The following is a 19175-nucleotide window of genomic DNA, read 5'->3' as shown; positions in this document are numbered from 1 at the left end:
TTACACTTGCAGTGGAAGAGCGGCTAGATTTCTTTGAGGTCGTGGATCTTACTTCATATCCTTCTTTCTCCATCTTTAAGCTGATTGAATGTGCATTTATGCTGACTTGGTGTCACTGCGTCTGTCGTGCTGGTCTGGATACAGCGTGTAACAATGCAGTCTTCATCGTTGTTGTAGGGTGTCCCTTTTCACTGTACTGGCCTCGTAGAACCACTTTCTACTATCCAGGAGTTAAACACCTCCACACAAAAGTCACTGACGCCAGAGTGGGTTTAGACTTTGCTTTATATGGCAGGTTTGAAAAGGGAATGCCTTTTTATCAGCCTTTCACAGCATAAATCACAGCACAGATCACATTTAGTCATTGTCTGATTCTTTCTTACACTTCCCCTGTCCGCACACGGACCATGCCTTTGTCTTAAAGGGCCAGTGCACTAACCAAACAAAACAAACATGTACAAATTTGACAACAGTCAGAACAATCTTGAAATTTGCCGTTTCCGTTCGTGCTTTTATTTTGAAGGCAGCCCATTGAAACGGAAATTGTTGCGCTGGGTCATGTGGCTAGCGTTTAGCGTTTCCTTTCCGTTAGCAAAGTTGCAGATTGCAAGAAGACGTTTTTGGCGAGTATACATTTGAGCACACCAGAACAAAGGGATTACACACATATAAAGCACGGTATGTACACCGATTGTTGTAAAGAAAACAAAACCAGGCTTGTAGGCTTGTGAAATGGGACGGTCTAGCCTCCCTCGCGCTGCCCAGGTTGCCTATCAACCATTATACTAAAAGCGGGAAACGTTTCATACAGCTTTGTTTGACAGAAATGGAGTAGAACATATTTTGTTCATTTGTTTCTACATGAGCTTTGTGTGATGTGATAAGTATCTGAGGCTGAGACCACAGGACTGTAAAACATGATTTTTGGGCTTCATTTTTGTACTGAACAGTCATTTTAAGATTAGCTAGTAAATAACAATTAGCTAATGTTGTTCATGAGACTAAAGTCATCTTACTTTGGTAATGTAAATATAATATGGCCAATATGATAGTTATTATATTAATCATTATTAGTTATCACAGCAGTGAGTTCGAACTCTGTGTCAAATACTGAGCTTCAGTAAAGATTCTATGGCGTTATTTTAGTGCCACTATGCTCAAATGTTTTTTATGTGCGCTCAGAATAGTGGCACAAAAATAACGTGCTGCTGCTACACAACAGCACAAGAGAAGGAGGATTTAGTGTTTGTGTTATTACGAGTGCTAAACAAGAAGAGTTCCCAGATGGTACAGTGGACACATGTGTGACTGCTGTGATTAAAGCATCTTTCTTTCAGCTTAACGAGTGAACCGTCAGCTCGTTCAAACACACGTTAAAGTCCGTTTGGCTCGACACCACCGAACAGAGGCAGCAATATAACATAGCTCACATTAACAGTGCAGTGAATCCTGCTTGTTGCGATCATGTTTAGGGGGTAGGAGGATGTGTTCATGACTTATGGCTGTTTGCACCAGTCGAGGTCCATCTGTGTGGATTTCATCTTTCCAAGATTCTGAGGCCCAGTACAACTCATTAACCTTTTTTCTTTGTTTTCTTTATTTTTACCTTTCCAGCTTTCCATTGCCATCGAAGCGTTACACCCCTTCTCCTGCACCAGGGTACAAACAGAGCCCCTTACATGGTAGGCTCCCAGGGAGCTCTTTACTGATCGGGCAGCAAGCTGCATGCTTGCGGCTGGCTCAGCTGAAAGCCCACCTTGCGTTGACACAGATAAATAACGCCATTGCTATTGGTGGCCGAACCAATACACGCGCCCCATTTATATCCACAACACCCCCCTTTCCTGACAGCTGCAGCCATCAGTCTACTAAACCTTCTGAAGGTTGCTAACACCATGTCCCATCCCTTATATAACCCCTATGCCGCTGGGAAACAAAGTTCAGCCCAGGGGCGCTATGGACAGTCGAGTATGCAGGCAGAGAGAGACTCTCATAAGACACCTCCTCATCTTGGGCCTGGGTCCAGCTTTAGCTCTTCTGGAGTTTCATCTGAGACTCCTGCAAAATCTGGAGGAACAATCCCATCACTGCTAACTATGGCAATGAGCTGCAGGCCAGAAGGGAGTAAGACTTCAATGGAAGAGGACATAAAGAGGTCCAAACCTGTGGGCTCTGGAGAGTCTACTTCAGAAACAGCTGTGAACATCCTTATGCAATTTGGACTTGAAAAAGAGGTCCTGGAACATCCGATCTCATACTCTGAAGATCAGATCACTCCTGACAACCTGCCTTTTACCTTACAAGTGACAGGAAATATTCCAGTGCTGGCCCAAATGCAAGACTACACTGCCACTTCACCTAGGGTCTTTCCGCATACCTGCTCTCTATGTAACAAGGAATGTAATCAGATGAAGGTAAGTTGAAGATTGTTCGATGTTTTTGCTTTCAGTCAGTTTTTATTTATTTGAAACGCAATGTTTTTTGTTTTGTTTTGGGGTTGTTTTTAATTATTTGACTTTGAATCCCATTATAGGATTTTGGTTTTGAAAAAGCTTCATGGATGCTACTTTAAAGTTTATTTGGTTTGTTTTATTCACTATTACTGCATAATGATGACTGTAGGAAGACTACCAACTTGGACTGCAAACATTTGGACAAATTTTCACATATTTCTGCAATTTAGTATTCTGTAACAGAATTTTTGAAGGATTACAGTCCAGACTAAACTGAACTATATGTCTACCACATGTTGTAATTTAAAAAACTACTTCAAAGAGACCTTCAGAAACTTCAGTGGTCTGTACTTGCAATTGATAGATTTAATGTCTTTTGACTTGATGTAAACCCATGCGAAGACATTCAAGGCATTTGCTAACAATGGAGCCAAGGCCTCAGATGACGTGATGAGGAAGAATCTGCAAGCATGAAGAACCTGTGCATCAGAAAATGTTGGAAGATGGCTGTTTTTTCATTTGTCTCTGTCCTTGGGCTACTGTTCCACAGTGCTCATTCAGCTTTGCTTTTCCTAGAACTTTTGCTGAATGTAAAAGTTCCCCTTTTTGTCTTTTGTCACTAGAGTGAAGAATAGTGTGTTTTGGCCGTTATTTCATATCAGTAGGCACCTTGTTTTTGTGTTATACTAGTTTTCTTTACTCATACTTTAAGTTAGTGTTTCGGTGTCACAAGACTTTTACTACCACAAACATAAGCACCCGCTGCGCCCAGTCATGAGCTACACAAGCACCAGCTTTAATTTGACTGATTGTTGAATCTCTCTTTATGGATGTGCCTTCCTTTGCTGCACCAAATTTCACATTTGGGCTCCTCGTCAAAGAAACAGCGCCTTCCTCTTCTGGCCTATTTCAACATCATCTTCCTGTCGCTACTCTAACTGTGATCAACATAGGTGGTGCATTTTGTCCTAATCCAAACTTGGCCTCTCCTGAGACGACCTTCTTGGAACCTCGGGAAATTTTGATGCCATAAGAAGAGCCTGAGAGTCCAGAATCCAGAGCCTAAGATGACCCTTTTGTTTTGGTTGTTTGTAATCAGATGTTTGACTTGTGTTTTCTATATATACTAAATAATTTCATCTTTAAAATTTTATCCCAGGAAAGTTATAATGTGTCATGCTTATTTGTTCCTGTTTTGTTTTTGGCCTATGAAGGTTTCTAAGTGCAATCCAGGCTCCTGGCTAATGTTATAATGCTTCTCCGTTCAGTGAAGGACTAACTGTTAATATTTTAAGATTTTTTTTAAGGCCACTGCAAAGTTTAGTGACCTTTTTAGTGAGCAAGTGATGTCAATGACAAACATTGCTCCTGATAATAATGAATCTTGTCTAAATGTTTGTTTTTTGTTGTGACCACTAGGATTGGGTCTCCCACCAGAAAACCAGCCTTCACATCGAGAACTGCAAACTTCTGCGAAAGCAGTCAGTCTTTCTTCTCTGTACTTCGTGATTATGAACCGATATCTTTGGGGCAGCACAACCATGGTTGTGCCAAAATGATGTCGGGGTTGTAATGCTAGGATAGCTTCCTAAGAACTGTTCATTTGTATTTTTTCATTTTTCTTTGTCATATTTGTAGCCCATTGGTTGCGTTCCTGTAAAGCACCTTAATGATTTATTGTTAAAAGGCTGAATACATTTCTAAGTTTTTGAATTAATGAACAATAATATATTTTTAAGGACATTCTACCTTGCAACATCTGACAAAAATGCACCTGTGTTTTTCCACAGATACCCAGAGTGGAACGGTGAAATAGCATCACCGCTAGGGTAAATATCTTAATTTGAAGTCATTTGGCGAATAAAAAAACATGCCAGCATTGGAGCCTTTCATTTTCTTTCATTTAACTGTGCTTTTCTTTTTAATGCACTTGTTAGTGCGTCAGGTGCCAAGCCCTCTCCCTCAACGTCTGCTGAGACTTCCCAGAAGAAAACCAGACATGAGAGTCGTTCCCGTTCCTGCAGCCCCCGCAGTCATCGTGACTCGGAGCAAAGCAGCGACAGGCGAAGAAGGCTTTCCCGCTCTCGCAGACCCCGCACTCATCGTGACTCGGAGCGTAGCAGGGACAGACGAAGCAGCCGTTCCCGCTCCGGCAGCCCACGTCGCCACCGTGACTTGCAGAATAGGAGGAACAGTCATTCCTGTTCTCAATCACGCAGCCGCCGAAGGGAGAGACACAGAAGCCAATCACGATCTCTGTACAGGTCCAGACGGAATCGCAGGTCTGTCCAACAAACATTTTGAGAACTAGGATCAATCAAGAAGATTTAGCTCTCCAGTGGATTGTTAAAGGGCGAAATATAACATATATATAAAAATATAAACTTAAAAAAACTTAATTGGTGGACAGCATTTACCTTTTGTATCCATGCTGGGTGTGTGCTTTGAGATGTTTATGAGTTATTAAGTTCTTTGATCCATACTTTTTTCAGGTCCCGGTCTCATTCTGACTCCTCGTGGTATGACCGTCCTTCCTCTTCACGATATCGATCACGCTCAAGGTGCCGCGAGAGACGATCCTCACCGAGAAGAAGAGATGAGAAACGTTCATCACCGAGGAAAAGCTGGGAGAGGCGATCGTCGACCGAGAGGTCATCTCCTAGGCGAAAGAAGTCGAGCAGCTCAAAGATCTTGGCAAAGAAACTGCTGGAAACATCAGGTTTGAAAATTGCTTCATGTTTTATTTTTTTGTATGTACTCATTAGTTTTTCTAAGATCAAAGTTATCCTCCCCCCTCACAACCTTAAATTTACTAATGTAAAGGATAAATAAAGACCAGTGCCACCAGAAATGTCAGTATAGTTTTTTCTACTATTATAAAACTTTCAGAAACAGTAGATGATTTTCGAGACTTGGCACCCACCAAAGTGTGAATCTCTTTTGCACCTGTGGTCTTTTAGCTCTCCAGTCCTTATCAAAACAGTCTGACCTGGAGACTGTCGTCAAAACTTTGGCTCCTGCCCTGCTGGCTGAGCTAGTCAAGATGAAGTCGTCCCCATCAACATCATCATCATCGTCCTCACGTTCTGCATCTCCAGAAACAACTAAAGGGACGCCTAGCACAGAGAAGACAAAGGTGACTTCATATTATGCCTTTTTTCATGAATGCACAGTTTTGGACAATTTATAATGTGATCAGTGACAGATGACGTGATTGTTGATGCCACACAACCAAGATTAAATCTTTCAACACAGATTTATACAAGCAGATAGTTTGAGTCAAGTTGTCATGATGAAATCTGCATTTGGTTTGTTCATATTTTTCTTCCCTGTTTCCACAGGCTGGTAAATCTTCCCCTCCGACCATGGTGAGGCTACAAGGGACTGTAAGTAGTCTCTGTCACAGTGATGTGATTTCTGCTATGGATAAAAAAATTTGTCAGTTGTTTTGTTTAGGTCAAAATTACAGGTATGTACACTGAAATTTGTTCACTGTTCAGGGGCAGATCTAGAGAAATTTTCTTAGGGTGGCAAAGAAATCAAATAGGGTGGCAAAATCGAAGCCTTTTTATTTTTCAAACACATATGCAGGTGCTTACATATGGTTAGAATCATTCAAATGCAGTAAGTATACACATTTTTCATATAAATATAGTCTAGAACTTAATTATTGTCTGTAGCCCACATAATTACACACTTTAGTTACATAAAACATGCGAGTTTCTGTATAGCCTGTATAATAAATAAATATGTAGCCCAACAAGTATGAAATCCAGAAAGCTACACAACATGGGGCGGTTCATTTACAAACACAAGTCTAACTTATGTTTCACACTGTTAGAAAACAATCACATTGTTACAGCTTAAATGACACAAAATGTCAGAAATCTGCACTGTCATGAACAAAAATTGAAACCTAATTTTTCATGATTTGTTGGATGAACCCACTGAGGTCTGAAATACAATCGGCCATTTTTGACTCCTTTTGAGTTTACGTTTGTATTTCACCCTCAGATTGTTTCATTTTATTTTTTTCCCCTTGCCTTGTTTGGTGTCTTTTCAGCTCAACTGAATTTAGTTGTTTTTTTCACTGACATACTGCATTAGTATTACTGATCTGAAATCACACAAAGAACTTAAAATCCTAGTAGTATTTTTTTACTGTAAAAAAAAAACCAGTATATTTTTATAACTTGAAATGCAAATATAAATTGTACATTTTGTAAACATATACAACTATTTATCTAAAAATGCAGCCAATACACCTGCCGGTTTTTTGTTTTGGTTTTTTTTTTCATTTTGTATAAGAATTTAAAAATATTACTACAACTAAAATGAGAGAGCAATTAGGTGTCGCAATAAGATGCCCCACAAATGATGTGTGCCAGTAAAAAAAAGTTTGTCCACCAAAAGACAGAACAGCACAGGGATAAACCTGCAGGCCTGACAACAGCAGGTGTATCACTCCGCTGGTTTTCTACTTAGTGACAGTGTTTACATTGCAAATGTGCCTTTGTGACATTCATTAGTGCCCTCACTGACACACAAAACAAAACGACTACACAACAGAACAACTACACAACACACTAAGTAAACACTCCACACTAAAACGTGACGACAGTATTTAGAAAAAAGCGTGGCTTATATATATTATCATAACTCTGGATTTACTGGCCTGTAATTAAAATTTAAAAACTTTGAAGTCCGAATTTTCAATGTGGGCTGAAATAGAAACTCAGCATGGCTGCAGCTTGTTGCTGTGTCAGCTTACATCAGTCATGTGATTTGGAGGTGCAGCGTGTCCGTAGACCACAGAGGGTTAATAACACTCACCTTCCTTCCATTTCCAGAGTGTAACATCCACCCACCTGTGTAAAAAGCAAAATTCCCATGGTGTTGTTCAGAATGTGCTCTGGCACAATCATAAGCATCGCTTGCTACTGAAAACAAGAAAAAAGCCGGTCCTGCTATGGGCTGAACCATTTGTTAATGGTGGAGGGGGGTAACACTATGCAATATTTTCAGTTTTAGCATTTATATTCACTGTTGACTGTAACTACGCTCAAACTGTTAATGCTATCTTATTTTAATAAACAACACTGTCATATGCAAAACTGGGGTGGCACTTGGGGTGGCAAGGGATCATTTTAGGGTGGCACTTGCCACCCCATGCCACCCTTCTAGATCCGCCCCTGTCACTGTTATAGATGGATGAGTTCATTGACCTACTTGTGAATCTAGAGAAAGTTCCTCTCCTGTTTGTCTCCTGGTTTGCTTCTGCAATCTAAGATAGATATTTATGCACCGTAGCTACAATTCTCTATAAATATACTGTCCGTTCACGGTTGTAGTCCTGCATTCATTATGCGGTTTAAAGTCAGTTGGTTATCCTTACATTTCTTCTACAGTCTCGCACCCCTCAAATTCATAGTTACTTTGGATTATACTGAGCTTTTATATAGTCATCCCCATGTCAGAAAGTTTCCGCTCAAGTCTAATGCTATGAAAACATACACACTGTACTTTGTTTTTATTTTGCTGTGTTGCATTATGCATTTTTGAAATCTATATATACACATTGCACTGAAAACATCCTTGGAATCGCACTGGTTGCTTGCAAGTTGCCACAGTTGCTTGTAGTTTGCATGGAAGACTCCAACTTGTCTGTAAATACTTGTAAGCTCATGACAAGTGCTCATGTATGATTTTTAGTGTGAATGTAGTAACTTAACAGTTTTGGTAGTAATACAAACTAATGTATGTTCGTTGTGTGTGTGTTTGTAAGGAAGCTGCGGTGGCACCTAAAAATACAGCCAAGGCTACGGAGGCTGTTGAACCAATTAAAGGTGCTGCAGTTGACGGTGAGCCAAAAGTCTTGGCTTCCAAAGCAGAAACGGCCTCAACCACGCAGATTTGTATTTAGATCAGCTGGGTAATTTGCATCCTATCTAAACTACCACTATTGAACTTAACTACATTTCCTTTATTCCAAGACTCTGCAGAGACTGCAGAGAAGATCTCAAAGGATCAGCCGGTCGCTGTTACCCACCCAACATTTTGGGAGCGGATACAAGAGCAACTGTGTCCAGAAAGAATCCGTAAGAAATCCCCAAAGATCTGTATGAAAGATTTCTCAATGTGAAGATATTTTCTATTTTATAATTATTTTTTTGTTTTTCTTTTGCTCTGCACTTTACAGGTTGTCTCAAGACAGTCAAACTTCCCAAGTCAAAGGTAACATTAAAAAAACCACTTCAATTATACCTGTAAGAAAAACATGCTTTATCAAAGTGCTTAAGTTTTGATCTGAAATAGTTCAATTTGTTTTACAAGTTTGTAGTTGGGTTATATCTCATTGTCAGGTGACGCTCAAGTAGGTGTAAATGTAGAAAAATGTTAAAAATTCACTAGGGATGTCGCAATACCAGAGATTTTGTAGTCAGTATAGACACCAATAGAATTGCACCATTCTTGGTTACCAACTTAGTATTGTAATAAAACAATTATCTCATGTACTAACACATACTAAAACTCCTTTATTGAAAAGCTAGTTTAACATGTTCAAATTATATGCACAGTCATCCAGGACATGGTGGTTTTGAGTGCTTTTTCCTTCCCAAGCTTGACATGTGCAATAGTGCTGTTTACACATTGCCTTTTGTGAATCAGTTATCACTGTTTATGGATCCACCTTAAATGAAAAGTACTTTCATAGCTGACTCTTACTGCCTTTTTTGTCAGTGAGTCAAGGTAGAGCTGTACTACGTAAAACAAAGAAAGAAAAAAAGAAGTAAAGGAAAAGGAAAATTAGCATCAGAAACATTTTGTAATAGGTACCTGATTGTGTTCATAAGTTAATGTTTGCATTTTTCAGATTTCTGTCTGGAATTTCTTCCATTGCAATTGTAAACTGATCCTGAAATTCTTTTCGTTTGCACAGCTTGATTCGCTTGATTACAAGGTGCTGTTAATAAGCAACCTGCCAGAGTATCACGATGGCTGTTACGCAGAGGAGGACATCGCCGGTCTGCTCACTCGACACCGATTTGAGTATTACGACGACGCGATCTACGTTATACCACAGGCACGCATGGTAAGCACCAGTTTGCATTGGGCTGGGTTATGACCTTCATTTTAATGGCGCTCTAAATATCTTTTCTAAGACGACCTAACTAACATTTAGTTAGTTAATACATATTTTGTGAGTGCCTGTCTTCATGGTTATTCAGTAAAAATCAGTGTTTGGTTGTTTGTTTTTCCTTCAGGCTTTTGCCCTCATGCCGACAGCAGTGGCAGCTAAAAACATCGTGCTAGCATCAGAAAATCATGATTTTATTCTCAATGGGTCTAAACTTCGACTGCAGGTTGAGAAGGGCAACATTTTAATGACGCCGGTAAGCACTGTGTGTAGATAATGCTATCTACTGTTGTGACAGATGTTATTAAAATTATTTGAAAATATTTGTTTCTGCTTGTTTATTTAAAGTGTGATTATAAATGTAAAAAAATATTTCTTTTTGTAGAAAAAAATACCTTTAAGCTGAAATAAATCGAACCGAATCCGAAGTGATGTAATGATTTTTAACTGTTTTTTTTCTTTCAGCTTGAGTTTTATAAGTCTCTGATGAAACGGCTATGCTATGTAAGTAACGCACATATCTCAGAAACAAAGACTGCACTAGAATACCTTTAGATTTATTGGTCAGAGTATAAAGTCATAACTGGAAGCACTCGCATCCAAGTCAAAACACCTTGAAAAATGGGGACATACCCGTTTTTTTCAGATATTCACACAGGGCTAGGAAAGGTTTGGAGAACTTCTTTCCTGGAATAAATTAAATCCTCATTTAAAAATGCATTTTGTATATTTTTTTAAACATTTGTTTAACGATTTGAAACTTGTGCAAAAAATTACGAAATTGGGAACGAGCCAAATGCGTTTTTCACGGCACTGTGTGTACATTAGTTTAAATATTTTTCCAACCAGTGTTATCAAAAACAGCAAGAGCTGCAATTATAAATTGTTTGGAAAATGAAGATAGCTGCCAGGGTGCATACCTGCTGTGTGAATATAAGTGCAAACTTATGACCTTGATCTTGGAACTGTAGTATAAGAATGTTTGGAACGTCATACTGTTTGTGGGGTTGTTTTTTTTTCACGTTAACCCGGTTTTCTCGAAGCAGCAAGTGACTGACAATGGAGCACGATTAATCTACATCAGGAACATCTCGCCAGGCGAGTCCAGGGATCTCAGAGAAGCTTTGAAAAAAATGGATTGTGTAAGAAACTACCTGCCTCTTCTCAACAAGGTATAAACACACTCATAAATGCCAACAAGTGCATGTGTTAGAAGTCTGTGAAAGGCTGTATGAGATATGTGCTTGTGTAAGTGTAATCTTAACCATACAGAGAAATTGACAGATTAACCGCTTGCACACCAAACTAAAGGACATGCACCAACCTTCATAAATCCATCCTTAAAAAGAGATGATGTGTCTAGATTTGGATGCTACTTATCTTGAGGAAAGCACAACTGCAAAACTATAGCGATAGTAAAGAGAGACTGCCGATAAGCTGCTCGCTGAGCAATTCTTCATATGCTCATGCGCACTAGTATTTATCACATTACAGCATGTTGAGCGTGGCTCCAGTGCATCATTGAGCCAGGATTTCTGACTTTTGAATCCAGTGATCTCCACAATAAAGCTGTACTTAGTTCACTCTTTCCACGTGTGCTTAGCACTTATTTTCTAACATTTACAATGTGAAGGTAAAATGTTCAGAATACATTTTCTTTCTTGTGTTTCAGGTGTTTATCGAATTTCAGTCTCTTCGTGATGCTGATCGCCTTGGCGTTTGGTACAGCCTTCTAAAACGGGCCACCGGCCACAAATTGTCAAGGCTGAAAATACCACAGCGTGGATGTACCTCACTGCGTAAGTGTTTTTTAAATGGGATTTTAAACAAATATGATTTAAAGGAAAAAAAAAGATGGGTTAAGTTAATGGAAGGTCATCTGGTAAGACCTTTCTTTCGCTTTCTGTTTGTGAAACACTCATGAATAGATTTTTCAGTTCTCCCCTGGGCTGTGGATAAAGTGAAGACAAAACTGCTGATTTATTGTTGTTCACAATAAATCATTGTGACACATTCCCTCAACTTTTATCCACTAACACTGTGATTCTCGTTCCCACAAATCCTTTGATGCTCATTTGCCTTATTATCTCTCTGACCTCTTTTCTGGCCCCTCCAGAAATCTTTGCTCCATCAGTGGTCAATTTCCTTCTGCTTGTCTCTGCCCCAGACACATGAACCAGAGCCATTACTTAAACTGCACTTTTTCAGTCTGGCATTTGAGCTAACCCACTAATCATTGTTTTTCTGATGTCTATGATACCTTGGGTATCTGTAAAGGTGCTTAAAGTTCAAATAAAAGTCAAAACATTGATATTACTGGATCATTGTAAACATTAAAAACCTGTTTTGCACCACTCATTTTTCCTTTTCTTTCCCCCACAAAACTTTTAACAAAACGTATTTTTGCTTGTGCAGCACCAAGATTGCCAGACAAAGCTTTGCCAGACACCGAGGTTGCTGTTGATGGTGCAACTGTCCCAACAGAAGATATTACCATCCCACAACGCAGCACTTCACCATATTGGATCACAATGACAACTAGTCCCTTTGTGTTCCCCACTGTCTCTCCTTGGTTCACAATCCCAGGTGAGAGAAACAGCTGGAAACTAAAATTAACCTCCAGATATAAAGTGTTGACTGTTACTAACTGTGTTTGTTTTACACTTCTAGAGTATTTAACTGTCAGTGAACCTGATGACATTGAGGTGAGTGCATCTTCTAAACCCAGGTTTCATGTGTTAAACAGGAATCCTTGAGTAAATACCAAGAGGTGTCCATTTTTCCAAATACTCACCTCAAAAACCACATTTCTTTTTTTCTGCTAAACTTGGTTTCATTTTGTCTTCTCTATGTGGTCAGTAATAATAATATATATTTTTTAAAAAGTACCGCAAAGTTTCCCTTCAAATAAACTTTGGTTCTTGAACCTTGTGTCTTGTAGAAAGCCCAATCTCAAGGTTCTACGTTCTCCACGATCATGTTGACCGGTTTGCCAGAAGGAAACTACAGTCAGGAGGATGTCACCAAGCTGGTGTGGCGTTACGTCCCTGATCAGACTGTTCAGACTCTGTACTACAAAATAATCGTTTTATCACTGCAGAGGAGGGTGAGGAGTAGACCCAGCAGGCCGATACAGAGAAATTTGCATTTGCAAATTTAATTCAATTTAATGATTAATATTGAATGTTTCCTCTGCATCATTTTTCCCCTCCAGGCCTTTGTGTTTTTTAACAGCTGGGATGCGTGCTGCGATTTCGCCAGGGATTACCTTAAAAATCCAGTTACTGTTGGAGAGTGGACGCTCAGAATCCACATTGTTTTACAAGACATGCTTCCTGGTACAAGTGAGGTATGAAAATGGAGCAATCGGGGGCTGTTAAATCAGGGGCATGCTCCTGTTTCACTCAAACTATTCAGATCCCAATCAAAACAGATTTCTCCTCTAAGGAGTGAGCACAGCATCATCCTTCTCTGGGCTAATATTAATAGAATGAGACTCAGAATACTTTATTGATCCCTAGGGGGAATATATTGGTTACAGTACAAACAGTAACAAAGACAGATACAAGAAGTAAGGAATAGGACAATATATACAATATATACATACATATAAGTCACTTATTGATAAATATCTGAATAAGAAATGGAAAAACTAAAAATATGCATGAATTTCAAATCGACTATTTATTGTTACTTTGTCTGTATTTGTTCCTTCCTTTTTGCAACAGCAGCACAAAAGCTGCATGAACTTTATCCACTTTTCTGTTCATAGGCGACAACCCACGTCATTCCGCCACCACTTTAAATTTCCACAGAGCTCCTTGTGAAGTCAGCCCCGTGTAAACTTTAAAGACCCAGACATAGGTTATAGAGTGTTTTACTGACTATTAAGTAATGCCCTTACTTATTTTGAAACTTCAGTCGCTGCTAACCTTCTAGCTTCAGCGTTTCCCATCTCAAGTTTCCTTGTGGGCTAGCTATTCAGGAGCTTTCTGAGAACTCTCTCCACAGCTACATGTTAAGAGGAATCGAGGTCTGACAACTGTTGCGGAAAGTCACTGAGTGTTAAGGATGGTGAGTTAGTGAACCCAGACGCGGACCTCTCGTTAAAGTTGAACAGTGTCTTTATTTACAGTGAAGCCAATCCACAGTTATCCATAGTGCAAGTCCCTTCAGTGCTCCTCTCCCCGTCTCTCCTCGTGTGTCCACACAACTCCCGTGAATCAGTGACGTCTCTCCTTCCGTCTCGTTCGCTTCCTGGGAAAAGGCAAAGCAGCCACGATTAGCCTCCCTCCGCTATCAAACGCTTGCTTTACCCTTGCTGAGCTCGAGTCACTACCAGGCTTGGTGCAATACTCCAGCGCTGTCTGTCACTCAGCCACACCATTAAATAGCTCTGCCAACGACGGCGGATGATTGGCAGCAGCTGGCGAGGAATCAGTCGCAGGTGGGACAGCAGCTCAGAGCGGCAGCACTTCCGGGTCGGAGATCTCCCGTTGCTACGCGACCGCGTAACAATGGCAGCGGAGCAGGAGAGGAAAAAACAGAGCGAGAGAGAGGAGAACAAACACACACAGGTCGCCGGTCGGGGCACCGTCAGACCTGACACTGAGACTCAAATAGCATCAAATAGTTCCTGCAAAACCTTGGTTATATGTTGTGTCGTTACTATCCTGAAGTATGAATCCTTTGCCACAAAGATGCAAACCAGGATCGAGTCACTTCTCACTTACAGTGGAGTCCAATATTTATCTTATTAAATGTGGTCAATAGAACATTAAAAACACTCTAGCCAGGAGGAGAGTTCTTCAATATTTATTGTACAAACAGAGGATCAGTGATTGATGTAATCCCCTTTCATCTTCTACTCTTTTCACAGGAGAGCATGTATAGAAGCATGATGAAATGGAGCACCACTGTAAGTCAGCAGTCACATAAATCTGTCTTGTAAAAGCAGCAGGCTCGGGTCTCCCTGATCTTAACGCTGGTTGTTTTTCAGCATGTTCCAGAGTCGGAGTCTCTGGAGGACCGGCTGCTGAGTGTGGAGGTCTCCGAGGTGAATGTGGACCTTGTCGTGATGATCGTGGAAGTGGTGGCGTCCATTGCTGCTTTTGTCAGATTCTTGCCGCTTGCCAACAGGGTACGATTTCATAAACACGTGCAACTTTTTTATGTGTTACAGAAGGCTGCAAGGCTTGTCATGGTGTCTGCTGTTCTTTTCATATTGACAAACATTTTAAATGAGTCTGAAGGAGACTTTGTGTTTTTTTTAACACTAGTTGAGCAAGTTTAAATATTCCCTGCGGCAGGCAATCTGAATTTGACATGCCTTTGCAAACACTGGTGAAGAAGGACTGCCTGAAATGCACCAAGTTCTCAACCAAGTAGTAATCTTATGACCTGTTCAGCCTTTTGTCCTGGCCCATCGAGCAGGGGAGATCCCTGCAGTTTGAGGCAGCGCTAAGTTATTCTTTTAGTGTTTCTTGCTCAGTGGTTTTATTGTTCAATCAAAAACTTTGCAAAAGTATAGAAATATGTTTGCACTTATTTCCCATTTGCAAGTTTAAAACCCCAAGATTTTTTTTCTTTGCCTTGTACTATCGTACAGGGCAGTAAAGAAACTCGCCAGGACAAATTCTTTATGGCCCTGTACAATACAAATCGTGCCTGTAGCACACCCATTGAGTACCACTGTGTTGCTCAAATATCCTTTCTGTTTTCTCAGATATGCATTGAGATGGCCGAACCTGGTGGATTAACACAGGTGATGGAGAGCAAAGTCACCAAGGACTATTTATCTGCTTGGTAAGTGTGTCCCACAATCAGAAGTGAGAAAAAGAGGAAATTTATTTTACACTGTGTTTTTTCATTTTCTTTAAAGTGTCTTCATGTCTGTCTGACCTTGTGCTTTTTTCTCTCCTCTTCATAGGAGTAAAGCTGGACGTATTGAGTCGTGAGTATCTTTCTTTTTCAGGTTTAGTGGCAGAGTCAAATATACCATACGCTCCTCAAGGTCGTCTATAGTAAACAGTTCCCAGGGATGCAAAAAGAGAAGAATGTGATTTAGATATAAGCAACTCTAGATTAGGAATTTGAAATGGAATTTCTTCTTTCACATGAACATTTTGTGACAACAAACCTCTTTTCATGGTAACCTACTGGCATCTTTGCTTTTAAATTCAGTTTGAAGAGCCTGAAACAGCGTCTGCAAGACTCTGGTGACAACAAAGTTAACCTCAAAATGAAAACCAAGAAGACCGCAGAATCGACTGATGCAGTGACCAAAGGTGACTGCCAGGCGGAGAGCCAGAGGACCGAGGAGGAAGCAGTGACCCAGCCCGATGCTGCAGCCGCCCCTGCTGGACAGCAGCCAGAGCCCAAGTGTCCTGACGACGAGACGCAGGAGGGAGAGGAGAATGATGGATGGAGCATGGCCGACATTAAAGGTACAAAGAGCTGCTTTAAATCAGCAAAATACACCGCTCTGACAGCCAAAACACAGTAAACTGAATATAAAAAGAAAAGTTGTGATATTTTATGGCTCTGATCTCATATTTGTGCTCCTCACTGTGCTACAGACATTCAGCCTGGTGGTACTAATATATTTTACATATGTGGTGTTTAAAAAATGCTCCGTTGGTGCGATGACTATATCCCACACCATCACCAGCCTGAAATTTTGATACAAGGCAGGATGGATCCAAGATTTCTGACCCTACCATCCTAATGTCACAGCAGAAACTGAGATTCAACAGACCAGGCAGCGTTTTTATTTTACAGCGTTGCTGAGCCTGTGTGAATTGTACCCTCAGCTTTGCGTTCTTAGCTTAGAGAAGTGGAACCCAGTGTGGTCTTCTGCTGCTGTAGCTCATCTGCTTCAGTGTTGGATGTGCTGTGCGTTCAGAGATACTCTTGTGCATTGTAATAAGTGGTTGTTTGGCTTGCTCTGGCCTTCCGCTCAGCGTGAAGCAGTTATTTCATTCTCCTCTAAACTCAAAAATGCATTTCCTCCAGGGAACTGCCACTCACTGGATATTTTCTGTTTCAGACGATTTGATGTAAACCCTAGAGATGCTTCTGTGGGAAAATCCCAGCAGATCAGCAGTTTTTGAAATGCTAAGATCAGCAAACATGCCACGTTTAAGTGACTTCAATTATTTTTCTTCTTCATTCTGATGCTCAGTTTGAATTTCAGCAGGTCATCTGACCATGTCTACATACCTAAATCACTAAGTTGCTGCCATGTGATTGGCTGATTAGAGAGTCACATTAATGAGCAGTCAAACAGGTGTACCTAATAAAGTGGCCGATGAATGTTTCACCTTTTCAAGTAAATCGAAATCATTTGTTCAATTATTATTGAGTTATAATTGAATGTTTAAATATTTTATAAAGCCAGTGGCTCCTGTAGCAGATTTGTTGATGATTAACGTGTCGCTCTTTTCATTTTCAGTTGTGGGTAAACGCAGGAGGGAGCTTGTCGGACCTGAGGCAAAGCGATCTCGCTCTCAGTCTCCGTGTGTTGTAGCAGATTTCAGACTGCCTCAGTTCAACCCTAACAGCCCCATCGGTCAGACACACACACTCTAAATTCAAATTTGTTGTTAATACTTGTCTAATCCTCCTGTTTCTGCTTCTCTGCAGGTCAGGAGTTTGTGGTCCCTAAATCAGGATTTTTCTGTAACATCTGCTCTGTTTTCTGCCTGAATGAGAAGACCGCCAAGGAACTCCACTGCTGCAGCCAGAAACACTACGACAACCTGCAGGTACGCACGCACATACATATACACGATTCAGCACACAAAATCACACTGTTGGCCTAACGATGTTTGTTTTCTCGCTTTTCCCTTTGTTTAGAAATATTATGAGGAACGTCGACAGAGAGCTACAAAAACTTTGTCTCAGACGTCTCCAGGCTCCGTTTCTGACTGATGGACCTGATCTACTGTATTTTTAACACATAACTGTGGAGAGTGTATATATATGTATACGTGTGTGTATGTGTGTCCTGGATGACTGTGTATATGTTTGCGGTTTTGTGATTTGTTTCTTATTTCCTGTTTTACTTTGAAAGTTCATGTCTTATGTCAGTGTGTTCAGTTTTACCTCTCCCCTGTCTCGTTAGCCTAATTACTCCCAGCTGTGTCTCCCTCCTGTTGCCCATTCCCTAATTACTCCCCTGTGTATTTAAGCCCTGTGTTTTCCTGTGCTCCCTGTCGCGTCGTACCCTCAACCTGCTGTGTGTTTGTAATGTCCAGTCCTCCAGCACCTCGGTTTAGTCTTGTTTTCCTTTTGTAAGTTTTATTTTCAATCGTTCGTCCAGCAATAAAGCTGCGTTTTCAGTTTATTCCCATCTCCAAGAGTCCTGCATTTTTGGGTCCACCGCTTCTGCTTGCCTGCCACACAGCCAACCATGACAATAGCAGAATCTAGTATAACATGGAAACACCTACCTGAAACACAGACTTTATGTATTTTAAGTACTTGAGTAAATGTTCCCACTACTATCTGCACTCACGTCTGAAGATATTTAGACTAGTGAGAGAACTCTGAGCTCCTCCGCTTCATGTGAGATTCACTTTCCACTCTTTCTTTTCTTTCTTTCTTTTTTTTAAATCCCTTTCCATTGCATTAATGTCTTGAAATACCAGGAAACCAAGCATCTGCCTCTGGAGACTTTTGACTCAAAAGGCAATAAAAACCAAAACAAATGTAAAAAAAAAAAAAAAATGAATACAGGAAAAATTACATTTTCACAAATGTCAAAACATTTTTTAATTAAAATTCCTCTTTTTTCCTATTAAAAAGTTGTAAAAGTGAGTCCAAGGCCATGATGCCAAAACAGAGGATGTACTTCCTGAGGGAGCTGAAGAAATTCAACCTGCCAACACGGATGATGATGCAATTCTACACTGCAATCATCGAGTCCATCCTCACCTCCTCCATCACCGTGTGGTACGCTGGAGCCACTATCAGGGACAGTGGCGGTCCTAGCCTGTTTGGCGCCACGGGCGAACACTCTCTCTGCCCAATGGTGTGCTTGGTTATCCTTTCATGAGTTATTTAACTTGCAGCAACAAAAACATAATATTCCAGAAACACGCTTTGCCGATCCGATCAGCTGTTCATAACATACATACATACACACATACATACACACATACATACACACACACACACATATATATATATATATATATATATATATATATATATATATATATATATATATATATATCAAAGAAAAAAAATATATATATATCAAAGAAAAAAAAAAATATATATATATATATATATATATATATAATGTGTATAGACGTTCCCATGATAATTGCTGGTTTCACATAAACCTTTGCTGTAATACTCTGATCAAAGCATTATTAGACTTGGAGAGTTAACAGATCTATATGTCCACATTAGGCTGTTGGAGGATGGGATTGGTCAGAAGTTTGGCAGTCAGGAGATCAGAGCTGGTGTGGCAGAACTGAAAATGTTACTGTTTCAATTGAGAGTGACCAGAATGGACATAACTAGAAAAATTAGAGCATTAGAGGGACAGTTCAAATTGATCAGTCTGGAGACAA

The 19175-nt window shown here is 40.2% G+C and overlaps 1 protein-coding gene across 2 annotated transcripts; it reads left to right on the top strand.

The window, feature by feature from the left end:
- The first annotated feature begins 539 nt into the window (after window positions 1-539).
- Window positions 540-17938, top strand: LOC146490351 (uncharacterized). Of its 2 annotated transcripts, XM_085153277.1 has the most exons (28): window positions 540-678; window positions 1615-2414; window positions 3873-3934; window positions 4244-4282; window positions 4391-4735; window positions 4946-5172; window positions 5414-5589; window positions 5795-5839; window positions 8239-8314; window positions 8447-8551; window positions 8653-8687; window positions 9394-9546; window positions 9719-9847; window positions 10057-10095; window positions 10638-10763; window positions 11264-11390; window positions 12007-12177; window positions 12262-12296; window positions 12533-12697; window positions 12806-12940; window positions 14471-14509; window positions 14591-14731; window positions 15317-15396; window positions 15521-15544; window positions 15775-16037; window positions 17045-17161; window positions 17236-17357; window positions 17449-17938. In XM_085153277.1, the coding sequence occupies exons 2-28, from the start codon at window positions 1896-1898 to the stop codon at window positions 17521-17523; spliced, it is 3570 nt and encodes a 1189-aa protein (XP_085009403.1). In that variant the 5' UTR covers window positions 540-678; window positions 1615-1895; the 3' UTR covers window positions 17524-17938. The 2 variants fall into 2 exon arrangements, with proteins under 2 accessions (XP_085009403.1, XP_085009404.1); XM_085153278.1 differs by lacking the exon at window positions 540-678 and having other exon boundaries at window positions 1100-2414.
- Window positions 17939-19175: the final 1237 nt, after the last annotated feature.

The sequence above is a fragment of the Neolamprologus multifasciatus genome, unplaced genomic scaffold (genome assembly GCF_963576455.1).
Source record: "Neolamprologus multifasciatus unplaced genomic scaffold, fNeoMul1.2 scaffold_10, whole genome shotgun sequence".
NCBI classification, from domain to species: Eukaryota; Metazoa; Chordata; class Actinopteri; order Cichliformes; family Cichlidae; genus Neolamprologus; species Neolamprologus multifasciatus.
Note: the sequence above shows the minus strand (reverse complement) of the source record. Positions and strands in the feature narration are given on the sequence as shown.